This window comes from Temnothorax nylanderi, unplaced genomic scaffold (assembly GCF_030848795.1).
Source record: "Temnothorax nylanderi isolate EJ_2023f unplaced genomic scaffold, tnyl_v1.0 TNYL_tig0344_pilon, whole genome shotgun sequence".
Lineage (NCBI taxonomy): Eukaryota > Metazoa > Arthropoda > Insecta > Hymenoptera > Formicidae > Temnothorax > Temnothorax nylanderi.
Window position 1 is genome coordinate 47,512 of NW_027249406.1, and position 25,690 is coordinate 73,201.

Sequence of the window (25,690 nt, forward strand, 5' to 3'; positions counted from 1 at the left end):
GTGGTGAAGCATAAGGTCCTGTGCTTCACGACTTTTGTTTAAATTGACCTGGATGAAGAAAGATTCAATTCCGACCATTGTTCCGGCGTGCGTTTACATTCCCGTCGCCTCCGAAACAAACAAACGATGATCCAAGTCGGTGGTCCGACCGTCCGCCGGCCTCGGCGCAAACGACGCAACGCGGGATTGCGTTACACTGTCCAATTTGATGCTCTCTGGATGCGCGTCTAAAACAGGACCCAGCACGGTCCTCCGGGTAGCTGCACTTATTTTTAACGTGCCCAAATCTCCAGCATTTAAAACATTGAACTGGCCTTTTTTCTAAAAGTTCAACGCGGGCAACCGTCCATCCGATCTTGATGCGTTCGAGGTCCGAGACTTTGAGCGCGGCGGTCAATGGGCACTTGATCCAGACCGAATTAAGGCCGTTCCGCAGTGGTCTGATGTTACCTATTCTAATATCGGACGAATCGCAGTCCCCGGTGATCGATATTTTATCGAGGATATCCGACTTGGAGATGGAATTGTCGAAATTCCAAAGCCGGATCTCCCCGGTGGCCATAGGTCTATTAATACGGACGTTATCGCCGTCCAAAACCTCTCTCAATTTCCTTGAGAGGACATCCGCCTTAGAAGCGCCATCCTCGCCGGCAATCTCGATGATGAGGCCTCCATTTATTCCCCGGCGAATTTTGGAATCCTCAATCCCGAATGACCTCAGTTCAATCTTCTCCCGAGCCTGTTTTAGTATGCTCGCATACGTAAAGTTTTCCGGGTCATTGCTGGTAATTGTGACCGCCGCAGATTTAGGTGGTCTGCGACGGGGAGTGCTTCGAGTTGCTTTGACTCCCGAATTTGGAGCGGCTCTGTTTGGGCCACGGCGCTGGGAATCTCTGTCGCTAACGGTGACCTGACTCCTCTGAATCATCTCTTGAGGCTCGCTCAATTTCGATGTTGCGGAATTAATACGTAGCTGGCGTCTGCGATTTGATAAAACCGCGATCTGCTTATTTATCTGATTTATCTCTAAATCAGTGTCACGGTCTTCCACCTCTTCTGTTGGTGTATCTTCGACAGAGTCAGTAGCGGTAGCGGCAGCAAACAGGCTAGGCTTCCTAGCGGTCCTAATCCCAGGGCTCGGGTCCTTCCGCTTCGTTTCAACATTTCCGATTTTAACTCCACCTTTCGATTCCTTGGGAGGAACCTTAATGCGTTCCTCGCCAGTCAAAAATTTATCCGTCAGAACAGTCGGAATCGACCTCTTCCTTGGGGGAAGGGGAGAGAAGTCCGGCTGAACAGCAATATGAGAAGAGGCAGGAGAAGCGGCCGAAAAGCGGGGCCCGATCGACAGCAAAAGCGGAACTACCCCCGGTCCCCCACCGGTCCCCCCGCTCCCCCCCACAACCTCGCGATATGTTCTTCCATCTTGAAAAATCGCTCGTTAAGCGAAGTTAGCTCGCGCTTCAGTCTGGTATTCTCTTCTTTTACCAGGGAGAGTTCCCTACTGGTCCTCTCCTTGTCTCGCTTTAGTTCTCGCAATTGAGAAGAAAGCTCCGCATTTTGAATCCTAAGAGAGGAGACGTCGCCCGATTCCTCCAATCTCTCATTGAAAATAGTGAGGAATTCACCAATATTAATGAGGCCACGCCTCATTGATCCACTCAAAAATCCTTGAAAGCTACTGCTCTCCTTCCTAATGACTTCGATCTTGTTTACGAAGTCCGACGTAAGATCGGTCAACCGCGTGGAGTCCAACTTCCTGAGGTCCTCCGAAGGGATGACCTCCATGCGAGTCCTAGCGTTTAGGGAATTGCCCTGAGAGACCGATTCCCTCTTTGTCACCCGGATCGACTTTCTTGACTTCTTCACTCTGCTCTCAGACAGGGGTGGAGACAGAGTCTGTTTATCGTGAGGCGAGGTTTTTGCCTTCCTCTTCCTCTTCGTGTTCTCGCCATGAGAGTCGGAATCCGAAATGACGATCGGTGCCGAACCGTCGCACTCGTACTCCATGTCGTCCTCATCCTGACCGGTCTCCGATTCGGAGACTCGGCGTTCATCGTTGTCTTCCAATTGGTCCGAGTCAACTCCGAAACCGGGAAACAGAGTACGCCCCGAAGGGTTTGAAAAAGCAAAGATTGCCTTTGCATTACCGTCCTCAGGACAATTCGCCGTTCTTTTGGCCAATTTTATGGCGCGGTCAGGCATACTCTCAGGTGCGAGCCTGACCTCGACTCTCGTCTTACTCATGTTCATCGTATCCTGGTCCTTGTCAGCGGAAAGCGGGCAGCCAGGTGTATCCCCAAAATCCGTCGATTTGCTCCAGAGATGAGCACGCAAGGGAGTCAGCCGACGGGTCACCCATAGAGGTGGCGTTTGCGCACGAATAAAGCTTAAAGAGAAAAACTTAGTATAATTATGACGCCGAAATGCCGAAATATGGCAGCAGACGCGGCCGTTGCAACGCCATATTGCTGAACACGATACTTGGCTAAAGTCGGCCATTTTGATGATGATCGGTCTTAAATTGAAATCCATATATAACGACTCGACCACGAGGTTGATATATGATAAAATACACGCCATTCTATGAGGCAGAAGGCCAAAGTAACGCCATTCGGTTTCCATGGCGAATAATATTGCATATATAGACAGATAGCGACACTCACACAGAAAAACTCACCCAAAAATAATAAAAATTAAATTAAATTATCAATCATCAAATGCTCTCAATACAGACATCCATCCATATAGATACGCCATAACATTCGTAAACGGTCAGATCAATCGACAAGCAGCCACAGATCCATCAGGGCGTGGCACAAGACATCTTTCGGAGTATTTAACAGTAAATAACGAAAAATATTTCAATATTCGTATATAAAGTGATACACAATGATTAATATTTCATTCTCATGGAGCGACCTGAGGCGATGCGGTATAGATTTCCAATATATCGAACGATTTAAGGTCGTAGACTGACACGAGACGGAAGCCATCTTGCTCGCCCGTGAACGAGCGATGCTCGCATATCAGTGAATATCTTAGTAATCATGAAGATTCAATACATGAAAATGATATCAAACTATGTGGGATTAACTCGCGCATCGCCTCGGATAAGAATTTCACGAGAAAAGTATAATTATCAAACGAAACACAGTTCTAGAACACACTCGATGACGGAGCACGATGGAGACACGTCCGTCCTCCATCGTACCCGCCGACGGACTTGGTCGCAGCTCTCCCTGTCCTGGCGGTGAGCTCTCCCTGGTGATCCGACTCTCGCTCGGTTGGTCTCCAGAACACGCGCCACAACGATCAATCCGTCAAGAAAGAGGTAACGGACTCGACACGTTCGAAGAAACGCAAGCAAGTGCGGCCATGACACCTAACGAGTGAGGAGGGAGGCGGGGGCTCTTTGAGAGTGGCGACTCGCGCGTCGCGCCATCTAATGTGAAACGATCAGGCGTTGTAAAACGCGAAAAGAATTCGAGCGCAATATCTGAACAAATTATTTAATTTTTAATAAGTCCAATTATTAATATTTATTTTCATAATTGAACTTATTTTTTTATTTTGATAAATGTAAATACAAATATCTTATTGTATTAATATTTAATATTAATAATTTAATTAGTTGCTTAATTTAACTTCTTGTTTAATAAATGAGCGGATGCAGTACTGAAAATGTACCTATTATATAATATTTTAATTTTCAAAATTGTCAAATTACAAACAGGAATTTTGTTGTGACTTTTACAGTTATAAAGTAACATTTAATGGAAATGGAAGCCTAAAAAAATTAATATTGTAACGCAATTATTATAATGCTCAAATTATAAAATATTTACATTATCCATGTCTGCCAATACAATATAATTTTTTATTCATATTGCAATCTATATAATGGCAATGTTATTATATATTTAAATCGATATCGAAATGATGAAATATCGATGTCTTAACAGAAAATACATAATTTGCCTGTTTACAGTCTGGCGTGATGAATGTATGTCACAAATAATCTCTTCTTTTAAAAAATGTCATAAAGCACAAACATCGAAATAAGCTTCAAATTTCGAGCATTATTTCGATATGATGTAATATCGATGATTTCGACGTCAATTTGACGTCGATTCGATGGGTCATTACTCGCTGGGGGGATGCTCGTTAACAACTAAATGTTTGTTCAACGTGACACTAAAATCACCGCATAACCGTACTGTATTATTCTTTTTTAGTACTGGCACCACTGGGGTTGCCCAAGTTGATGTATTAACTTTTTCTAATATGCCCGCTGTAACCAAATTATCGATTTCCTTATCAACTAAAGGCATCAAATTGAATGGCATTTTTCGTGATTTTAGAAAAACAAAAGATGTATTCTCCTTTAATGTGAGTCTGGCCTGTATTTCACGTATCTTGGTAGACGTAGGATCTAAAGCTGCTTCGTGTATTTTTGTAGAATTGTTTGTAATTCTCTTTCTGTACTTACAAGGGAACGGTCGGAAGTGTCCCTCACCGATTTAAATGGGCTTTGGATATGTTGTAGAGCATCAAAAAATATTAAACTCCTATTTTTTTTTAGCGCGGCGTATCTCGACGTTTAGGGGTTGAAACAACCCCTTGAAAATAACGGATTTTATAATTTTTAGCGAATATCTTCGAAAATATAAGGCGTATGAAAAAGAGTTTTATACAAAAGGTTTATGGTTTTTTGTGCTCTTTACAATGACGTAATCACATTTTTCAAATATGTCAAATTTTTTAATTTAACCCCACACTCACCTATTATTTTTGCAAAATATAACAATTTTTTTAACGCAAAAATTTAAGAGCATCGAATGCCAAATACATCCATGTATATTTTTATTATGATACCATTATTCGATTTTTGGGAAGACGAGATGATATGTGGTATAGGCGTCGCGCTGTAGGTAGGTGTTGCGTTATTTCTGTTCAGTTGCGCTGTACGCTTAATAATTTCCATTTGTGCATATTTTCTCATACTACAATATATACTATATACTACGACATAATATGCGATGAAAGTCCAAGCAGAGGAAAAGATATCACGTCATCCGAAGTTCAAGTGTGCGCAAAACAGTGTTAAATACGCGTCGAAGTAAATCAACAACCAAAGTTCACGCATTTGAATATCATTTACTCGTGTCATAATTTCGGAAAGCAAGCATTTCAGATCGTAAGTTTGAAGTGTAAAGAACTGTGTGTTGTACGCTGTCGTTTTGTAAACATGTAAGTGCATTTTTATTGTTAACTTTTATTGGTTTCTTACGCTTGTTACTTTTTCCTTTAATATTGAATATTTAATATAATTTTTTATTCAGCTCTTACTCAATTCTTTGCCAGTCTTGCCACTGACTATATAATCTTTTGGGAGAGGTGCACTTGGACACGGTACATTTGAACACCGTTTATTTTGACACGGTCATTTGGACACGATCAATTGGACATCGTTTATTTGGACACAGTTCATTTGGACACCGTTCATTTAGACACGGTGCATTTGGACACCGTTCATTTGGACACGATCATTTGGACACGATCATTTGGACACGATCATTTGGACACGATCATTTGGACACGATAAAATATATGAGTTTATCTTAAGTTATTGAGTATTTTCTATTTCAAACGCTGCCGAGGATAAAGTAAAGGTCTCAAATAAAAAAAAAGATTAAAGAATTGAGGGGACAAAAGAAACTCATCACATTGATTTTGCAACGGACTCAAAATCAGTTTGATGCCACCATGGTGGAAGTAATAAGGTGTGCTCTTGCGCAGGCATTTCTACTGACCAATAAGAGTGCGTGACAAGATTCCGCCATCTTGTATAATTTAAATGGATATTAAAACAAAAACTCGGGCAAGAAAGGGTTTTAATGAAAAAACTTTCGTGTATAATTATAATTCTGGTGAATATATTTAAAAAATATAATAAATATAAACACATAAATATAAATAAACAAATATAAAATACACATAAACACGTATAAGAAACAATAAAAAAATAATAAATACCTATATGGAAAATATAAAAAAAATAAAATTACTTTTTATTTGTAAATTTTTTTATTTTTCTTTTTTGCTTTATTCTAGCATTTTCTGCCGAAATTTTTTTATTGATTACTCGAAGTCTTATATATGTTCTTGTTCTAATTAAACAAAGTAGAACCTCGCGCGGGATTGTTATATTTTTCATTTTTTTTTCAACCCTATCTGCGATTGCTTCAAATATCGACGGATCCTTCCGTAAGAAGGATCCATGGTAATCTTGGAATTCTTGGTTCATTATTTTTCCCACTTTTAATAAGTCTGAAGAAGGACTTATAATTTTCCCTCTAGAGATGTAGTTAATCCAGTCATTTTCTGGATTAACCAACATCTCAGTACGATTACCTAAATTTTTATATTTATTTATAAATTTAAAAGCGGCATAACCCGCGATATATTTTAGGCCTTCTTCTTCTATGACGTCCACAACTTCTAAATTTTCTACTTGACTCAATAAGTTCAGTTCTTCAGAAGTAGGAGAATAATTAAATGTACTACTACTACTTGGATCTGAAAGAAAAGGTGTGAAGCAAAACATGCATATATATTATATCGGAAAAACACTTTTTGACAATTTCAAATTTCAATTTATTTACAATGATTTTATTCATTTATATGAATGGGACTCGATTGCCCACGTCGCTAATTAATAATACGATCACAATTAATAATTATAATTACAAAGTAAGGCAAATTATATATAATTGTAATTCTTTTATAATAGTACATCAGTATGCTTACAATAATGTAATTAAACTACCATTCTAATTTAAAGTACAATTTAATTAGAATAAAATATTACATTACCTTAAAGTATCACATTACCTTAAATTATGAATTAATTAGAATGATATATATTATGCTAAAAATTTATCTACAATCGTCTTACCACAATATTATATAAACATACTCGTACTTAATACTTAATAATGAAAGTGTAATAATTATCATTAAGATATAAACTTACCACAAGCATTTTCTTCATTAAAAGTATATGCTTCACAATCATCAGGTAAATCGTCTTGAAAATTGGTGATACTACCAATGTTACCCTCAACATCATCGTCGGTCGGTGACATTACGTTCGAGTCAAAATCAATGCCGCTAGTGAGACACGTTTCGTCCATGGTTGAGTCATGAGCGATGGTATTGCTTCCTTGTGTGAAGAAGTCCGTTGAATGCTTCCCCAATATGTACCACCGAAGTCTGTAGCGAATATCTAATGCCGTGGGCCTATCGTTTGTTGCTCCCATTGATCGTATATACGCGAAAAGATTTTCCACTACGTCTTGGTTCAATCGACTTGTAATTACATATGACATTTCTGAATTGAATTTCTTCTTTAAATCATAGTACAGGTTTCGTAATGACGAATTACATATGAGAATTCCTTTTTGAAAAGGAAGCAAACCCTGTCGACTACCAACTTTCATATGTTTAATTGTTGACGTGACTTTGGCAAGAATATTATTTTGCTGCACAAGATCAACACCATATCCATTTTGTCCAGGATGATTTCCGTATTTACAAACGCTATTAAAAATGTCAAACCAATCGTTAAACATTTTTAATAATGTAGCAGTTGCAGCCCATTCTGGACAATTATCCATAAATCCTCGTGAACCGCACCATTCAATTGCAGATGCATTTGTCGCAGAGAAAATCTGGGTTGCGAGTTTAACATTTTGTCGTTGCGTTCCTTGGACGTCTAAATGAATACGCGACAGCTTGAATGCAATTTTCAAATCCCCACTGTTAATTTGAAGTAACCTTTCCAAGGCCGCCGAAGTCACAAAATGCCCATTTACATGTAATCCGGAATCCAAAAAATGATTTCGAAGTAATTTCATTAAATGAGGAGCATCGACAAAAACGTGGATCTTTACATTTTCATCGCACGGATGCTCAAAGTATGTTTCATCCTCATTTTCCATTACATTAATTTTTAATTGTTTTATTAAATTTTGATTTGATGGTCCCAGATCACAGGTCATTCCGAACACAGTATAGCCACTGTTATACAATTGGACAATTATTTTAAATAATAATTCTTTGGTGAGATCTTGGTCGAAATCGTAGAAGACAGGCTGTTTCCATTTTTTGAATAAACCACGAGCCACAACGACTTGGCATTTTTTATGAGGACCAATAACTCTCTCCTGCCTTCTTTCAATCGCCATTTGATTTGACAAATGAATTTCATCAAAACAGATCACTGTTGCCTTCTCAAACTCTGTCATGTTTTCACCTTTATATTTCATGATCAGTATGACGTCATTAAGAATTCCTTCATCAAGGTTGAATGATGCTACCCACTTTCGGAGGGTTGACAGTGCTGGAAGAGGAATCTTTTTGGTTTTTCGCAAATATCTGTAAGCTTTCGGGCTTACGCTTCTCAATGATATTGCAGCTGCAATATCCTCTGAAGACCAACGGGTTATCTTCTGCGTGGGATTCATTAAGAGTTTAACTTGTCCAGGTGTGAAAAAAGGGCTTAGCATCTCTTGCAATTTGTTTTTCATCTCTTGCTCGTGTCTTTTATTAATATTCTTCATCTCTTTCTCATGCAGTTTATTAATCTGATCCAATTGAAGAACTTTATTTTGAAGAATTTCATTTTGGTGAACCAAGTCTGCATTTTCCCGTATCAGTTTCTGTATATCATCTTGATTGAAAGGATCTTGTATTGAACCTTCACGATAAAGAAATATAAAAATAAATAAATAAAACTTTGCTAAAAATTTAGTTAAGTAATAGAAATCTAACCAACAAAGAAATCATAATAGAAGGACGTACTAAAGTTATCACTGCTTGTACTTGTAGAGCATGATGCAACTGGATTCGCAGAGCTTGGTGTATCTCGAGTCTCAGAGCTCGATGCGACTTGAGTCACAGAGCATGATGCTTCTTCATTTGTGAAGCTTAATGCGACTTCATTTGCAAGCATCGATGTCACTAAACTCTCAGAGCTCGATGCAACACAGTCTGTAGCAACGTGTGTACATTCTCTTACTTCTGTTCCTGAAAGTATATTTAATATATTGTATGGAAGACAGGAGTATTATTTATACATTATTAATATACAATCACTTAAAACATAAATCTATTCACATAAATAGAAGTAATGTCTATATACATACTCAAATCCTTCTCCACCACAGTTGTTGCATTGTCCTCTACAAATTCCATTGGAATTGCATCAAGTTTCAATTTCCGAGATTTCACAGGGCTATAGTTAGGTAGTAGCGCAAGTTGCCACGATCGATCTTTGTATTGTGAAGAATGGAAATGTTGGGAACAAACCCGAGCTAGATAAACAAATTTTAAATAATGTATTTTATCAATTTTATTATATTTTATAATTTTTAATTTGTTAAATTCCATTTATCATCTGTCAGTATTATATACATACCGTTGTTTGGGTTGACGTTTTCTTTGCAAAATATTTTCCATTTCGCAATCATTTCTTGATTTTTTGGAAATGAAAAATATCTTATATTTTTTTTATTTCGCGACGTATTTTTACAGTTTTTAAAAGAACACGATGGCATTATAAAAGATTTTTTATATTGCATTCACAAAAATCACAAAATTGCTACAAAACTGTGTATAACCTGTGTATACCGTGACACTATTTCGTTTACTTTTATCGTCGCGTTGCTATGGTGATTTTGCAAGATGGCGGAAACTTGGTGCTGCGCAGAATGTGACGAAAATTCGTCCGAGAAGATAGCACACCTTATTACTTCCACCATGGATGCCACCGTATATAAAGAAAAGTCAGCTCTACGCAGGAAACTTGTCAAAAAATCTACACAAAGTGCCCACTACTTCTCTGACTCCAACGACTAGGCAGTTTTTTCAATATTATATATTAATAATACATAATATTATAAATAAGTATTAATAAGAAATTAATATAAATAATGTGTTTTTTATTATGTGGACAAATAGCCCCTCGAATGTAGACAGATAGCCCCGCATATGGGGCTATCTGTCTACGCTTGACTTGTCCACTTAAAAAATTCGCCTCTTTAAAACGTTAAAAGATCAACGATTCTAATTATGTTCTTTTTTTTAATATTGTAGCAAGGTTGAAAGGTTATACCATTAAAATTTTAGCCAAATATCTTTATTAGTTTTTTAGTAAACTTGAAAGAAGCGTAAAGTGTGGACACATAGCCCCGGTCTCCCCTATATTCTCTTTGCAATTGGCGCAATTGAAAGATTTCACATCTTTTTTTGAAATACCTACATATTACTTGCGTTGAGTTAGGTAATTCAATTTTGTGAATTATTTTGTTAGGGAGAAATAAAGCTACTACTATTTAGGATTTTTGGATTTACAACGTACATTGCGCGTGTACTTGTTGCCTTTTTTTTACCTTTTTTGAAAAAGGTAATTCTGTACTGATTTCTTTTACAAGATATCATTGCGACTTCGTTTACTAGACATCAATCAATACTAGACATATCTACAAGCAAATAACATAACAAGTTGTTTTGAGAGCTGTCTTTCAAAAAGATAACTTAAAGTCTTTCTCTCGACAATGTTCACTGGGTAGGGTTATCTTGAATGATAATGATATCATTTAGTTTTATGAAGAGAAACAAACATGTGAACTTTTGCAGACGAAAGTCTGCAGTTCTGATATAAACATCAGCGATATTGAGTGTAAATACTAATAGACAGAGAGCTACAACCACTGATCTATATATAACTGGATAGTGAATAGGCCGAATTTTGTGAAGCAATATGAACGGCCGCCATGTTGGCCGCAGAGGGCACTTCGGGCGTCATCGGGAGCCGTCGTGAGCGTTCGTGAATCGCCGAGTTTGAAGTTGCACACAGGACTGAAAACCGCTTAGTTGTGTTTTTACAGTTAATTTAGGGTGCGTTCCGTTTCACGCATGATGCGCATAATGCATCACTTATATTTGTTTAATATTTAGTAAACAACAAGGATAAATTATGCATTATGCGCATCATGCATGAAACGGAATGCACTCTTATACATACAATTGTGTAAAATATAAATGCATTTATTGATAAACATAAAGAACACAACATAAAATACAAATTATAGAAGGTTAAATTAACAAAAATAAATTTTCGAAGGTATCGCAAAACGACAAAATAAAATTTTCCAAGGTATCGCAGAACTTAATACTTAAAAAATAATTGTGTTTTAAACTGTTTTAAAAAATTATTGACTCTTCCAAATTATTTGCCGAGTCATATGATGTCGTAACTTCATGCCGATAGCAGCATCTGACACGCGGTTTGTTGCGATAAACATGCGTAGTTTAATGTAGCATTTACAAACTTTTTTCGCTAGCGTGAAAATGTGGCTCGAAAGATGTTCCATTTCATCGTCAAAGATATGCTCATTCAACGACGGAAATAAATTGCAAGGCGGCTGAAAAACGTCTTGCAATATTTTTGCGCAAAGAACTGCTTCAGCATTCGATTCTCGAAAAGGATTACCCTTATTTCTGTTCAAGCTATGTCTTATAATGTTTTCAGCGCGTTGACAGATTGTAACGACGCATTTACTCGGAAATATTAGCCCACCTCGTGTCTTTGCCTGAATAAGACAATTGTCCGAAAATTCTGCTACGCTTTGACTGTCTTGAAATAACGCATTTCGGCATTTCTCGCACCTAATTAGCGGCTTTTTTTCGTCCATTATTTTCTTAACTACCCAACCAGCTATATTCGCGACACAATTTTTCGAAAACGCGGACAGCGTGTTTGGTATTTGCCAGTTAAGTACGATAAATTCATTCATAAATTCGTCATTTTCGCTGCAATGTCCGATCTCTTCATCTAATCCGTACTTTTTACAGAATCGAATATTGTCCATCGCGCTGTAAACAGCAGGATCGTAACGATCGACAGGTTTTTTTCTTTTAGCCCCAGAAGGAACCGTTAGGATACTCGTAGAGTCCATGGATTCGGCATTACCGTTTGTGGCAATTATTTCGTGCCGAACCAACAACCTTTTGTACGCCGAAATAAATTGTGCACAAGTGGGATTCGGACACCAGCCACCACATTTTCGGATTGCACAAAAAAATAGTTCCAGGTGGTTCTGGCTACATTTGTACGTTAGCAAGTATTTCATTTGAGAGCCTTCCGGTTTAACGTACGTGTCGTAAATGCCAATGACGGACATGGCGGCTGTAATCATTCCGACGAATGGAACGTACCGTTTGGTTTTACACATTTCCTTACCCTCGACATTCGTGATACCTTTTAGGTACTCTATGTCAGCCAAAATTTGCGGTCGCCAGATAAACTCATTGGTACGTCGCAACGGACTCTTGTAACCCTTTCCGAATGGATTACGCGAATTTAAGAAATCGAAAAGCATTGAATAAATTGAAACAGGAGTATTTGGCCTCCTTTTCTGAGGCCTGTCTGTTGAAGTGCTTAAGATGATTGGAACAGGTACCATCCACGTACTATCCACGTCAATAGTGGTTTCCATATCCGCATCAGTTTCAATATACACCGCTGTTTCTGAATCTACAGTGGTTTCCATATCAGCCGCGCTTTCTGATTTCTCAAAACTTGCAGCTGCAGTTGCTTCCACTTTTGAAGATAAAACGTTTATTTCTGAAATATATAAAATAGATAACAATTGAAACTGTACATAGAAAGCTCTTTAATAACACATAATTAAATATAGTGATACGTATAAAAAGGCAATAGGCAACATTAAAATGTTACATTTAAAGAAGTATTATTAATAATAAAGCGATATAAGAAAATCATCTTTTATTTATGCTTTTCAGAAGAACAGGATCAGCGGGGTATATCCTTGGTGTACTTATTGTGTATACTTATTACTCTTACTTGTAGGTAGTGCAGGCTTAAATACTGTTGGAACCGCAAGCGCTCTTAAGCGCAACTTGTTCGACTCGCCGGAAACAGTCTGGCTTGAAGTGATCAGAACATAGAATGTCATCTTTCGTCGGAAAGAAATTCTGCAACGGTATGCGAGATAACCATTTCTGAAACTGCACTGAGTTTTTGAGAGGAAATCTGTACATACACAATAGTCATAAAACATAATTACTGCATGTAATTACATTTTGGAATAGAATTGATTTCGATTATCGCATCAAACTTTATAAGTACTAATATTAATAATGGTAATAGTAATAATTCTAAAACTGTTCGAATAAACTTGCATTTTAAATCTTAAAAGTATCGTATACGCCGTGCATTTATTTTCTACTAGTTTTACTTACTTGTTAAATATACGATCGCCTTTACTTGTTTTAGGCACATTGCAATAGATACATTTTTTCTGGTGCTTAGGTGCATGAAATAATGTTGGAATGCTTCCCTCTCGTAGTTTCACAGTTCCATTTTCTCTGGTAAAGCATTCCTCAGAGAAATGTTCAGAGCACAGTCGCAGATTTTCGAGTGGCTGCTTATTGTTCTGCAGGTTTAGATTTTTCAGCCAAGACTGCAGTTCTCGTGGCCTTTTCGTTGGCAATCTGAATGAAAAGACAAATTTTGTAATAGTTATTTTTGTTCACTCAATTTGTAATTTTCACGACATTACCTCATGCACGGATTAATTATAATATAGATAATGTATTTTATCTCTAAAAATCGTACGACGTGAAAATAAAACTACAAAAAGCAATAAATTATTCAACATAACCAATAATTTAATATCGAGTGATTGATTGCCATTGATTTACATATAATAAATTAGATACTATAATACTTACCGGTGAAAAGACCTGGGCACACCTTCGCCCTTGTCGCTTTTCCCACAATGTATGCAATTCTTTTTCATTTTCGACAACGAAAAAGTCTACCCGATTACAAATTACTAACTTTAACAACATTAAGCGGTTTTCAACTTTTTACCTGTGTGCAACTTCAAACTCGGCGATTCACGAACGCTCACGACTGCTCCCGATGACGCCCGAAGTGCCCGCTGCGGCCAACATGGCGGCCGTTCATATTGCTTCACAAAATTTGGGGTGGGAGTAGGGTATTCACTATCCAGTTATAATATAGATCAGTGGCTACAACAGGTATGTTAGAGAATTTAAATCAATTACAATTAATTTAATAATGTTTAGTACAGGCTTTAAAAGTTACTTTATACATAAAAACAGTATACAAATAGTCTTTAAAATAAATCAGTACAAATAGTTTTTAACATAAAAAATAGAATTTTAAAATTAAATTGAAATATCAAAATTATTGTAATATTGGATTGCAACATTTAAAATTAAAACAAAAAATAAATCTTAAAATTTTTTAAAAACCTTAAACCTTATAAACTTCGAAACCTTATAAACCTTAAAATCTTAAATATTATAACTTTGTGTTAGCTACACTTTTTTAACTATATTTTTTTCTTCTTAGTCTTTTGGTAGAGGAAAGTGCCCTATTATAAGACAGGATCCTAATATGAGATATGTTAAGCTAAAAGGCCCTATATAGGCCCCATCTGTTGATCCCACCATGAAAAAACCCCGCCATCTCATATTAGGATCCTATCTCATAATAGGGCACTTTCCTCCACGGTTGTACATACGAGCCCAGTTATTCTAATTATTATAAGTTTTTTGTTATTAATGATAAAATATTAAATCAATTTTTTTTTAGTAAAGAATAAATAATATTACGTTTGTACTGACATTACAGCACAACTAGAAGGACTAGTTATATATATTTAATAGTTACGGCACATTTATTATTCTATATAAACTTTCATTGATTGTATTTATAGTAATGCAAATTATATCAAGAAAAATCTATTAAAATTTATCAATAATAACTTATGGTCGTTATTATTGTTATTGGCTAAGACTTCAAATCATTCAAATGTCAAGCAGAAAATTATAAAAGTGAATGAATAGTCAGTAGGTCATTACTAGAACTGATTAGTCATTCACAAACATTTAATATACCTAAGAACTTTAGTCGGTTATATTAGATAATAATATAAAATTTCTAAAATAATTAGAAATTAAATATACGTTTACTGAATTTATACGTTTGTTATGCATATGCTCATTTTCTATTTAATTAAAGAATACATTGTATTTTTTTTACAGATTTTACTGATATAGTATGTATAACACGTCATCGTTTCATTGTATTTCTATTGGAGGCAGGGGTTCCGTTTGCTTACATTACAGCCTCGTTTGCAAACAACATTTTGTCAACAGCTTTATTATCAGACATTCCCGATTGATTACAAGCATTATTGCGCAAATGTAATAATTAAAAATACGGCAAGATTCCAATAACTCCTTAATTTGACGATGGTTGTAACGATGCGCCCCGAAACCGAATCCGCATCATTCCTGGCGAGCATCAGCCGGAAGCCGCCCGGCCGAACACCCGCCGGGCGAGACAAGGCACGATGTGCCCTTTTTTAATAACACGATCTCGCGTATAAGTCCGCGAACGGACTTACCGCGACAACCGACTCGGAGCGCCGAGCGGTGCCGAAAACGGCCAAAAGCCGCCGAACGCGACCGCGGCGCCGGGACGCCGTCTTTCCCGAACGCTCCGCCGCTCCATCCCGGCGCTCGCAATTGCCGTCGCGTATACCCCCGCCACGCCGACACACCACCGCGGGGGTATATAAACCGAGCAATTGTTGCTAACATTAGATTCCGCCGTGAGCCAGCAAACCGACCCGACCAGTTCTCCGCTGCTCACGGATCCCGCAATCCCACATTCGAACAACCAGGAGTTAGAGAGGTATCTCTGGCTCTGCCGAGTGACGTATCTAGGCGGTTGACTCAATTTTCCATCCGAGAACCTGCGACACCGGAGTGAACCAGGGTAAGAGAGCTCTTCTCTTACTCGCCAAGGATCTTGGCCACCCGGTACCGCCCCCCGCCTACGTATATCGATGCGCCAGGATATAAAGAGTTATCTGCATATCCGCTAAGGATCTTAGCCGCTCGATTTCGCGCGCTCCAGCGCCGCGTGCGATTAAGGTAAACGTCCCAATAGCGGACCATTTAAGACGCCTGGAAAATTGAAATTGAATTTTTATATATATTAACAAATCTTATTTATAAGCGGATACGACGAAACGAAAGCTTGGATTCTCTAGTTTCTGGAAACCATCCAATAATTAGTTCCATCGGTAATAGTTGATTTGATTTTTTCGGAAAATGCGAGAAAAGGAAATGTCCCAGTACCCGGCCATCAGTTTTTGGTTATGTCCCGATATCCGGTCACTCGATGTCCCTATTACCAACCAGTCGCAGATGAAAGCAGAGGCAACTTTTTTTATTTCGCGATTTGAGAGGTTACGTTCAAGACTTTTCCAATGTAAACAATCTGCTGACTACATAATAGCAATAACGAACTCGTTCGACGAAGCCAAATTTGTAAAATGTTAGATATCATACTTACTGCGAATAATCGCCTCAGTTTAGCGTAATTTTAAACACACTTTAAGCACACTAGTAAACAATGCCGCGCGTCAATGCTGATCGTTCGTGTTAATTTCCATCAAGGTTATGGCCGCTGAGTTCGTTGCGTCCAGCAATTGGGACATCACCCGATCGCCTGGTTGTACCAGTATCCAGCCACTTGGTTCGCTATTGATACACCATACGGTTGAAACGTCCGAGTATCTGACCATGCAAATTAACAATTTATCGGCAATTCTAACTAAATTTCGACCCTAGATTTGCATTCTCTACATCTTCCTCAATATAAAAAGCTATAACTTGTTCAATATATATAAAAAATGAAGGCGACATAGTTACAATTGAACTTCGTCAATTCTTAACAAACTGGCTTACAGATGCGCTTCGTTTCCCGGGGCAGCGCGTGCACTCTCAAGAAACTCGAAAAAATTACTACAAAGAGCGCAAGGATTATTTTAACCGTTGTCCTATGCATAGATTATAAATCGTAGAACTCAATTAAGTGGTTATTTATTTATTTTTATCGAAAAATCTCTTAATTAGGTGGAATATTCCCCTTAATGGTTGGGAACTGGGACATGGTTGGCTACGTTTGGGACGTTTACCTTACCGCCGCCGCTGGCCGAGCTTGCGCTTCCACCGTGGTCGCGCCCCGTGTTCCGCGAGCCCGCGCGCCCGCCGATCCGCGTACAGCGCCCGGTATATCGCCGTTACCGTGTCCCGCGATCTCTGTATATATCTTCGACTCCCGCGATCTCTGTACACAGCTCCGAACTCCGCGATCGCTGCGTATCGCCGTTACCGTATCCGCGTCCGCGACTCCCGCGATCTCGGTACACATCTCCGACCTCCGCGATCTCTGCGTACCGCCGTTACCGTATCCGCGTCCGCGACTCCCGCGATCTCTGTACATATCTTCGAAATCCGCAATCTCTGTACATAGCTCCGATGCACCCGCGATCTCTCTGTACATGTATTTATGCTTTATAGAATAAACTTTGTTACGTTGTCTATTTTAACCGAGTCTTGTGTCTTCCTCCGCGCCTACTCCGAACCCTGACCAGCCGCGAGCTAGATCCGCGCTTCGGAAGCTAGGTTGTTTTATTAGGTAGTACTTTTAATGCTGAACAAAAAATTATATACGTCTTATAGGGCTAACTGCTCTGGTTTTCGAGATATACAGTGTTAAAGTTAAAAATAAATAATACGAATTTTTAAATAATACTTCAATTGTGTGTGTATAAACAGTACACACGTAAGCAAGGGAGGGGCTACCGCACTTCCCCCGAAAACAGGGGGGAGGTGGAGGTGAACCTCGGTTCGCGTAAAAAGTGTATGCGTGAACTTTTCATGCGTGGAAAGTTAATATGAATGTTTAAATGATACTTCAATTGTGTGTGTATAAACAGTACACACGTAAGCAAGGGAGGGGCTACCGCACTTCCCCTGAAAACAGGGGGGAGGTGGGGGTGAACCTCGGTTCGCGTAAAAAGTGTATGCGTGAACTTTTCATGCGTGGAAAGTTAATATGAATGTTTAAATGATACTTCAATTGTGTGTGTATAAACAGTACATACTGTTGCGCTCCGCGCGTCGCTCTATCACACACTCACACTCTCGCGCTCGCACTCCCGACGCTCGCGGAAATAAAGGAGACACACTGCGGATGTAAAGGAAAACAATCTCAATATTTATTAACGTCGCGATACAGGAGAGCGCGGACACACGTCCGATCGGTCCAGCAGCTCAAGACAAAATCCGTCAGCTGTTCCGTTAAATCAATAAATCAAAGAGTCCCGTTGTCAAGGGACGTGCTTCGGCTTGAAGCTTCTCCGGAGCCAAATTCAGCCCACAAACGGGTGTCCAGCACGGGCGCAACAATACGTAAGCAAGGGAGGGGCTACCGCACTTTCCCCGAAAGCAGGGGGGAGGTGGGGGTGAACCTCGGTTCGCGTGAAAAGTGTATGCGTGAACTTTTCATGCGTGGAAAGTTAATATGAATTTTTAAATAATACTTTAATTGTGTGTGTATAAACAGTACACACGTAAGCGAGGGAGGGGGCTACCGCACTTCCCCCGAAAGCAGGGGGGAGGTGGGGGTGAACCTCGGTTCCCGTGAAAAGTTGAAAACACAAACCGTGACAATGATAAACCTTGTTTCGCCCTATATTCAAGTCAGAGGAAAGAGGGTAGACCTCGAAATATCTTACGTTGTTTACGTTTTTGTCTCGAGTGGAAAAGGTATCATTGTCACGGTACGTGTTTTCAACTTTTCACGCGAACCTAGTTCACCCCCCACCCCCCCTGCTTTCGGGGGAGATGCGGTAGCCCCTCCCTCGCTTACGTATGTACTGTTTATACACACACAATTCAAGTATTATTTAAAAATTCATATTATTTATTTTTAACTTTAACACTGTATATCTCGAAAACCAGAGCAGTTAGCCCTATAAGACCTATATAATTTTTTGTTCAGCATTAAAAGTACTGCCAGAAACCATCGTCAAATTAAGGCGCCAGAGTTATCGGAATCTAACCAAAAATACGAACGTACGTTTACGCATATGGCCTTTTTACGCACAAACATATTGCACACGTGACTTGATTACACATACGCAGATGGCGTGGAAAGTTGAAAACACGAAGTGTACAATGATAGACCTCGTTTCGTCCTGTAAGCAAGGGGAAGAGGTAGATGGACCTCGCTTCGCGTGAAAAGTTGAAACCCATATATGTCATGTGTAGAAAGTATTAATATAATTTTCTTATTTTATGTGATGTGTAATATGGCTATGTGGGCAATGTGCATGTGCGCAATAAAGTCATACATATGTGCAATATATGTGTTTCGGGAATGTCGGCAAACAAAAGCTGTCGGCAAAATGTTGTGAGCAAACGAAGCCGTTGGCAATCGGGAATGCAGGCAAACGGAACTCTCCCCTTTCTATTTTCCAAACATACTTAAGATGTAAAGACTGGGCAAGAATTTTATTTCCGGGGCCCCTCAATTTGATAGGTGTATTTGATAGATCTTTCGCTGAGAAAAAGAATGCCGCAAACCACAATGCGCTACGATGCATAGTTTTCGAGATATCAATTTATATAATCTATCACATAGTGTAATAATATACACAGAATTAGCAGTGAGAGAGAGAGAGAGAGAGAGAGAGAGAGAGAGAGAGAGAGAGAGAGAGAGAGAGAGAGAGAGAGAGAGAGAGAGAGAGAGAGAGAGAGAGAGAGAGAGAGAGAGAGAGAGAGAGAGAGAGAGAGAGAGAGAAACAGTACACACGTAGGCGGGGGAGGGTGGGGGTGAACCTCGGTTCGCGTGAAAAGTTAAAAACCCGTTTTTTCTTCTTTCGTCGCTTCGTATGAAAAGTTGCATTGTGTAAAAATATTTAATATCTGTAACAGAAATAATTTATTATAGCAGAGAATAGTTAGGATATTGAAAAGTGGTACCTCGTGACACCTCGTTTCGCGTGGAAAGTGTATGCGTGGAAGCAGTGGGTTCCGCCCCCCTGCGGGGGGCTCCACTACCGTTAAACTAGACACATAGTGTGCCTTGCAACTTGCAAAGTACATGCGTGAACTTTCCACACGTGGTAAATTGCAAACCCCATATATAATACCATACAACAATATTGCTATTATTACATTTAAAAATTGATATCTCAAAAACTATGCATCGTAGCGCATTGTGGTTTGCGGCATTCTTTTTCTCAGCGAAAGATCTATCAAATACACCTATCAAATTGAGGGGCCCCGGAAATAACATTATCCCCAAAGACTGTAATGCAATTTTATCCTGAAGTAAATAATACATATTTATTGATTTGTGTAATTTAAGAACTTAAAGAAGATATAGCAGAAGGAAACGAAACTTGATTATACTGGCTAATTATTTTGTCAACAAACGATGATTACTACCATATTGCTATTACTTATCCTTATTCTACTGATATCTAATTATTATGTTCATTATGGAAAAAATGGGCGACTTATCAATCTTATACCAGGACAAAGAGGTCGTCCGATTGTTGGAAATATATTGGATTATATTCTTTCACGAGGTAAGTTAAAACTTATTAATATATTTGCGTAAATTAATATTCATGTTTGTACGCAAATTTTTAAATGTAATATTTGCAAACATTTACTTCTCTGAGATATACATATATGATTATCAATATTATTGCATGTTAATTACGTTTAAGAATTACTTAAGTTTAAAATTTTTTTAAATAATTTATTTTCAAAATTTCATGTTATTTGAGGAATAATGGAATATATTGAATATATATATTGATAAAGTTAATCATATAATTTTCGAGCAATATTTATAATATTTTTGTAAATTTACATAAAATACATTTTTTTAGAAAAACAATGGAAGCTTCTAGTTGCCTTATCTAATCAGTACTATCCCATTTTTAAATTTTGGGCATTCTTTGTTCCTATAGTATCCATCCGTCATCCGGATGATTTAGAGGTAATAAAATATAAAAATAATCTTATTCTGTTTTTTATAAATTAACATCTTTTAATAATCTTATTCTGTTTTTTATAAATTAAATTTTTATCAATAACTTATAATTTTTTATAAGTTATTAATAAATTAACAATAAAGAGTTAATTTTTTTATTTTCTATTTTGCAAAAACATGTGTATTCAATAATCTGAAATAATTGATTATTTAAAATACTTTTGAAATTAATTAATTAATTATATCTAATGGCGTCTGAATCTATTTTGCAAAAACACGTGTATTCAATAATCTGAAATAATTGATTATTTAAAATACTTTTGAAATTAATTAATTAATTATATCTAATGGCGTCTGAATTAAATAATGCTTAATTTTAATACCTTCTGTAATTTCAGGCAATATTAGGCAGCACAAAACATATCGAAAAGAGTTTTCTTTATGATATTTTACATCCTTGGTTCGGTACTGGTCTTCTTACTAGTGGAGGTAGCATATAATAATATTAACATAAATAATAGTTTATATGCTCTATTAAGTTTTGCTTCGGCTTTTTTTAATGTTTTGTTTTTAGTTTCAATTTTGTTGATAACAAAATAAACCTCTGCAATTAAATTTAAATAGTATATATTATAAATAAGGTAACTCCGGTATTTACGCCGCGCGGGATTTTACGCTGCAGATGTCAGAAAAAATAGAAGGAATGAAGGTACTTGCTCGCAATTACCCATACAGCACAAAATATTTTAAAAATATTTTTTAGGAAGATTAAAATAATTCACAAAAATATTTTTAGAATGTTTCTATGTCCGCCAGATCATGTCAGAAAAATTTTTTTAAAAATATTTTTAAAAGATTGCAAATAAATATATTCAATAATATTTGTAAAATCTTTTAGAAATATTGCTTCCAAAAATAAAATATGTTTAACCCAATTAGCAATAATTGTTTCACGTTTGAAAGATTTTTTTTTAATATTTGAAAAATATACATCTTTACATTTTACTTTGGAAAATATTATTTTGTATATCTATATTCTATATCATCGCACAGCAGTGTTGGGTGATCTTTGCGTTGTATTGCTGGCAAAGATATGTCTTACGAATGAACGAATGTCATGATTTTGCTTCGCCGGAGGCCTACTTATATAGATAGATATATATTTATTTTCAAGCTTAAAAAAAGCCAAGAAAAGGAACTTGGTTTACAAATAGACCTTAAACACTCATCCATCCACACCATATAAAACTACAAACCTCGGCTATTAACAGACTCCATTCGCTTATGTTCTAACCTGTTTCCGCTTTCTCTCTTTCTCTTTTCAAAGCCTTTTTAGTATCCTCCCTTTTTCTATTCCTAATTCATCGTTACAAAGTGTATCTAGTCTTTCCTTATAGCTCTTACCTAAATTTACAAACCAGTCGCCAATCACCGTGCATTCACCTACATAATGTTCCAAATTATCCCTATCCAACTTACAAAATCCACAACTTCTTACATCCTCCTCCAACCAATATTTATTTGCTTCCTCCATATTACCGCACCTCAATCTTATCAACGCTCTTATACCATCACCCGACATTTTGGCTCGTCCAAATTTACATTTAATAAATATCTAGGTTTATTACACGCTATACTCAGCTCCTTATATCTTATATTGTACCGCGCATTTCTAACCTTACTGTCAATAGTTTGTTCTTGTATATCCTGTTCTCTTTCTCTTATTACCCTGAACATGTCAATACCCTCCCCCCTTGCAGTTCTTATCGCTTCAAAACCCCACCCCAAATTATTAAAATAACTTTCTCTTTCGCTACTGAATTGATCTCTTTTCCTGTTCCCCAAATTATACTCCTCTTTATCTTTTTCTTCCCAACATGCAGCCACTAGCCTATTCGTACTACTTTCTCTACTCCTCTTTTCATACCTCATGGCTCTTAAGGGGATCCTATAGTCGTCTGTAATACCGACATTTCTTTTAGCACAGATATCTTTTTTTTGGCTTTACGGATTTAAAAATCCTTCTCCAAAGTTGAAGCATATTTGGAAATAAAGGGCACACCACGTGATTTTATACCGAGAAAAAAAATAATTTTAGGAACTTTATATAGCAATGCGTCAACTTGCGAAAACATTCGCTTAATATAAAAATTCTGCAATGTATTGTTACAAAAAGACTGTGGCGTGCCCAGCGGACTACATCCAAAAATACGATACCGTTGTCAGAATTAGGTTTAGACTCTAAACAAAAAAGTTATCTGTGCTAAAGCATTATTGCAAACGTGCACTAGCAATGATGACATGGAAGAGCAGTATTGCGTGTAGCGAGAGATGGCGCAGCAATCGAACAAAGACAGATGCCTCTTGTTAGACAAGGACAGATATAGATATATAACATACAAAACAGGATTAGAAATGTTGACATTACCGACGTCGAGGAAGTTCGGTCTCCACTATAGAATCCCCTTAATCCCCATTCAATTTTTAATTTCTTTAGGCCCAACTCTCTCAAGATCATATACCGCGGCGTACAAAATTCTATTCTAAAAATCCATCTGATGTAGTCCAGCCAGATCTTTTCTAATTCACTTTTCTCCATCCACCCCCATACTTCCACCCCATATTCCATAACACTTTTAACCAGATAATTAAATAATGTCCGTTTCCTCTTAAAGTCATCTTTACAAATCCTTTCACCGAGAACCCATATCTTATTTGCTGCTAATCTTCCTTTCCTGCTCATTTCTTTAATATGATCCGTGTAATTTCCTTTCCTGTTAAACGTAAACCCCAGATACTTAAAATTCTTCACCTCCTCTATTCTTTCCTTACCCCACTTCCAATTTCTTCTACCTAACTTCCCACCACTATTAAAAATCATAACCTTTGTTTTTTCTGTACTTAGATCTAACTTCCTATCCTTCAAAAATCTTTTCAATGTATCCATCATATCATCCAGTGCCTCTTTATTCTTAGCCAGTAGAACCATGTCGTCAGCGTAAGCTAACGACCATACCCTATACATGCCCAATACAATGCCATCTATATTTCGCTTATCTAACGCTTCGTCCAAATCAGCAATATAAAGACTGAACAGGTCTGGACTCAAAACACAGTCCTGCCTCACACCATTCTTCGTGATGAAGTTCCTCGTAATCCCCTTGCTTGTCCTGACTGATGTCTCCGTTTCTTCGTATAGCCCTTTAATTCTGTTTAACAAGCTGCTGCCAACTCCTTTTTGTTCCAGTACCTCCCATAATTTTCCCCTCTCTACCTTGTCGAAAACCGCTTCCAGGTCGATAAAAAGAGCAAACACCTTGTCATCTCCACGTTCCTTTTCTTTCTCCCTCTGTACAATGTGGTTCAGAATAAAGATGTTGTCCATAGTAGATCTTCCCTTTCTGAAGCCCGCCTGACTTTCAGGTAGCATTCCTTTAGCTTCTATAACTTCCTCCAATCTATTCCTCAGAATTTCGGCATACATCTTATATGCTGAGCACAGCAGTGAAATTCCTCTGTAGTTTTCTGCCTTCTCTTTATCTCCTCTCTTATACAGCGGTACCACTATGCTCATTTTCCACTCCGATGGAATAGTTCCTTCCTTCCATATCTGCTTTATTAAGTCTACTAGACAACCCCTCACCGCTGAACCACAAAACCTCAAAGCCTCCATCGGAATGACTCTCTTAAGGTAGCCAAATGCCTCGTCATCTAATTAGTGACGCGCATGAATGGATTAACGAGATTCCCACTGTCTCTATCTACTATCTAGCGAAACCACTGCCAAGGGAACGGGCTTGGAAAAATTAGCGGGGAAAGAAGACCCTGTTGAGCTTGACTCTAGTCTGGCACTGTAAGGAGACATGAGAGGTGTAGCATAAGCGGAAGTCATCGAATTCCGTCTATTCCAGCTGGTTTACCTAATTTCATCCTCTTTACTGCACCCGCGATCTCCCCTTCTTCTAACTCTCTCTCCTCTTCTTGCTCATTCCTTTCGTGTTTCTCACCTCGTATTTCCACAACAGTTGTACCGTCCTCTTCTTCACCTATCTTTCTCTCAGTTCCATTCTCCTTCATTGTTATCTCCTTCTCCGTGCCTCCCAATAACTTCATAAAATGCTTTCTCCACTCTTCTCCTTGAATATTGTTCTCCGTCCACTCCTTCTTCTTTCTTCGTCTGTTTATAAACCTCCAAATCTCTTTTCCATTTCTCAAATTTCTCAACTCCTTCTCTTCTTCAGCTCTTTTGTCTTTCCTTCTCCTCTCTAGCAACTCCTTAAAGCCTCTCCTTCCTTCTATAAATTCTTCTCTTCTGCCTTTCCCCTTCTTCCATTTCCTGTACTTCCTTTTAACCTCCCTTTTTTTCCTCGTGCAGCTCCTGTTCCACTAATCCTTATGACCTATTTCTTTCCTCTTCGACTTTTTAATCTCCTTATAAATCAGTGCACTATGTATGAGCTCTTTTATTCTTCTCCATTTCTCCTCTACCGACCATGACTTTTGCCACTCCACGCCCCCTAGCTCCGTCGTTCTCTCGTTATATAGTCTCTTCGCTTCCTTGTCCCAATTTACTATTTTCCTCACAATGTTTTGTTCCTCGTCCTCTTCTTCTCCTTCTTCTGCAACTTGTCTTCCGGTCTCCTCCATCTCCATTGCCAAGGGTAAGTGATCCGAGTCCAACCTGTCGTCTACCTTAAA

At 38.0% G+C, this 25,690-nt stretch overlaps 1 protein-coding gene and 1 long non-coding RNA gene across 6 annotated transcripts in view; one reads left to right on the forward strand and one right to left on the reverse strand.

The window, feature by feature from the left end:
- Window positions 1-5,097: 5,097 nt before the first annotated feature.
- The window catches only part of LOC139781531 (cytochrome P450 4C1-like), a 118,910-nt gene continuing 98,317 nt past the window's right edge, over window positions 5,098-25,690 (forward strand). The window contains exons 1-5 of one of the 5 annotated variants that reach the window (XM_071720377.1): window positions 5,123-5,253; window positions 5,346-5,415; window positions 20,357-20,579; window positions 20,889-20,998; window positions 21,391-21,481. In XM_071720377.1, the coding sequence (XP_071576478.1) occupies window positions 20,426-20,579; window positions 20,889-20,998; window positions 21,391-21,481 (355 nt within the window). In that variant the 5' untranslated portion in view covers window positions 5,123-5,253; window positions 5,346-5,415; window positions 20,357-20,425. Of the gene's footprint in view, window positions 5,254-5,345; window positions 5,416-14,003; window positions 14,137-17,901; window positions 18,394-18,985; window positions 19,060-19,121; window positions 19,478-20,356; window positions 20,580-20,888; window positions 20,999-21,390; window positions 21,482-25,690 lie in introns of those variants that run through there. The other 4 variants (XM_071720380.1, XM_071720378.1, XM_071720379.1 and 1 more) reach the window with 4 other exon arrangements.
- Window positions 12,392-13,633, reverse strand: LOC139781536 (uncharacterized). The gene is made up of 3 exons (XR_011720565.1): window positions 13,333-13,633; window positions 12,935-13,123; window positions 12,392-12,694 (listed from the first exon to the last, which is right to left on the reverse strand). It is a non-coding gene; the product is annotated as an uncharacterized lncRNA (long non-coding RNA).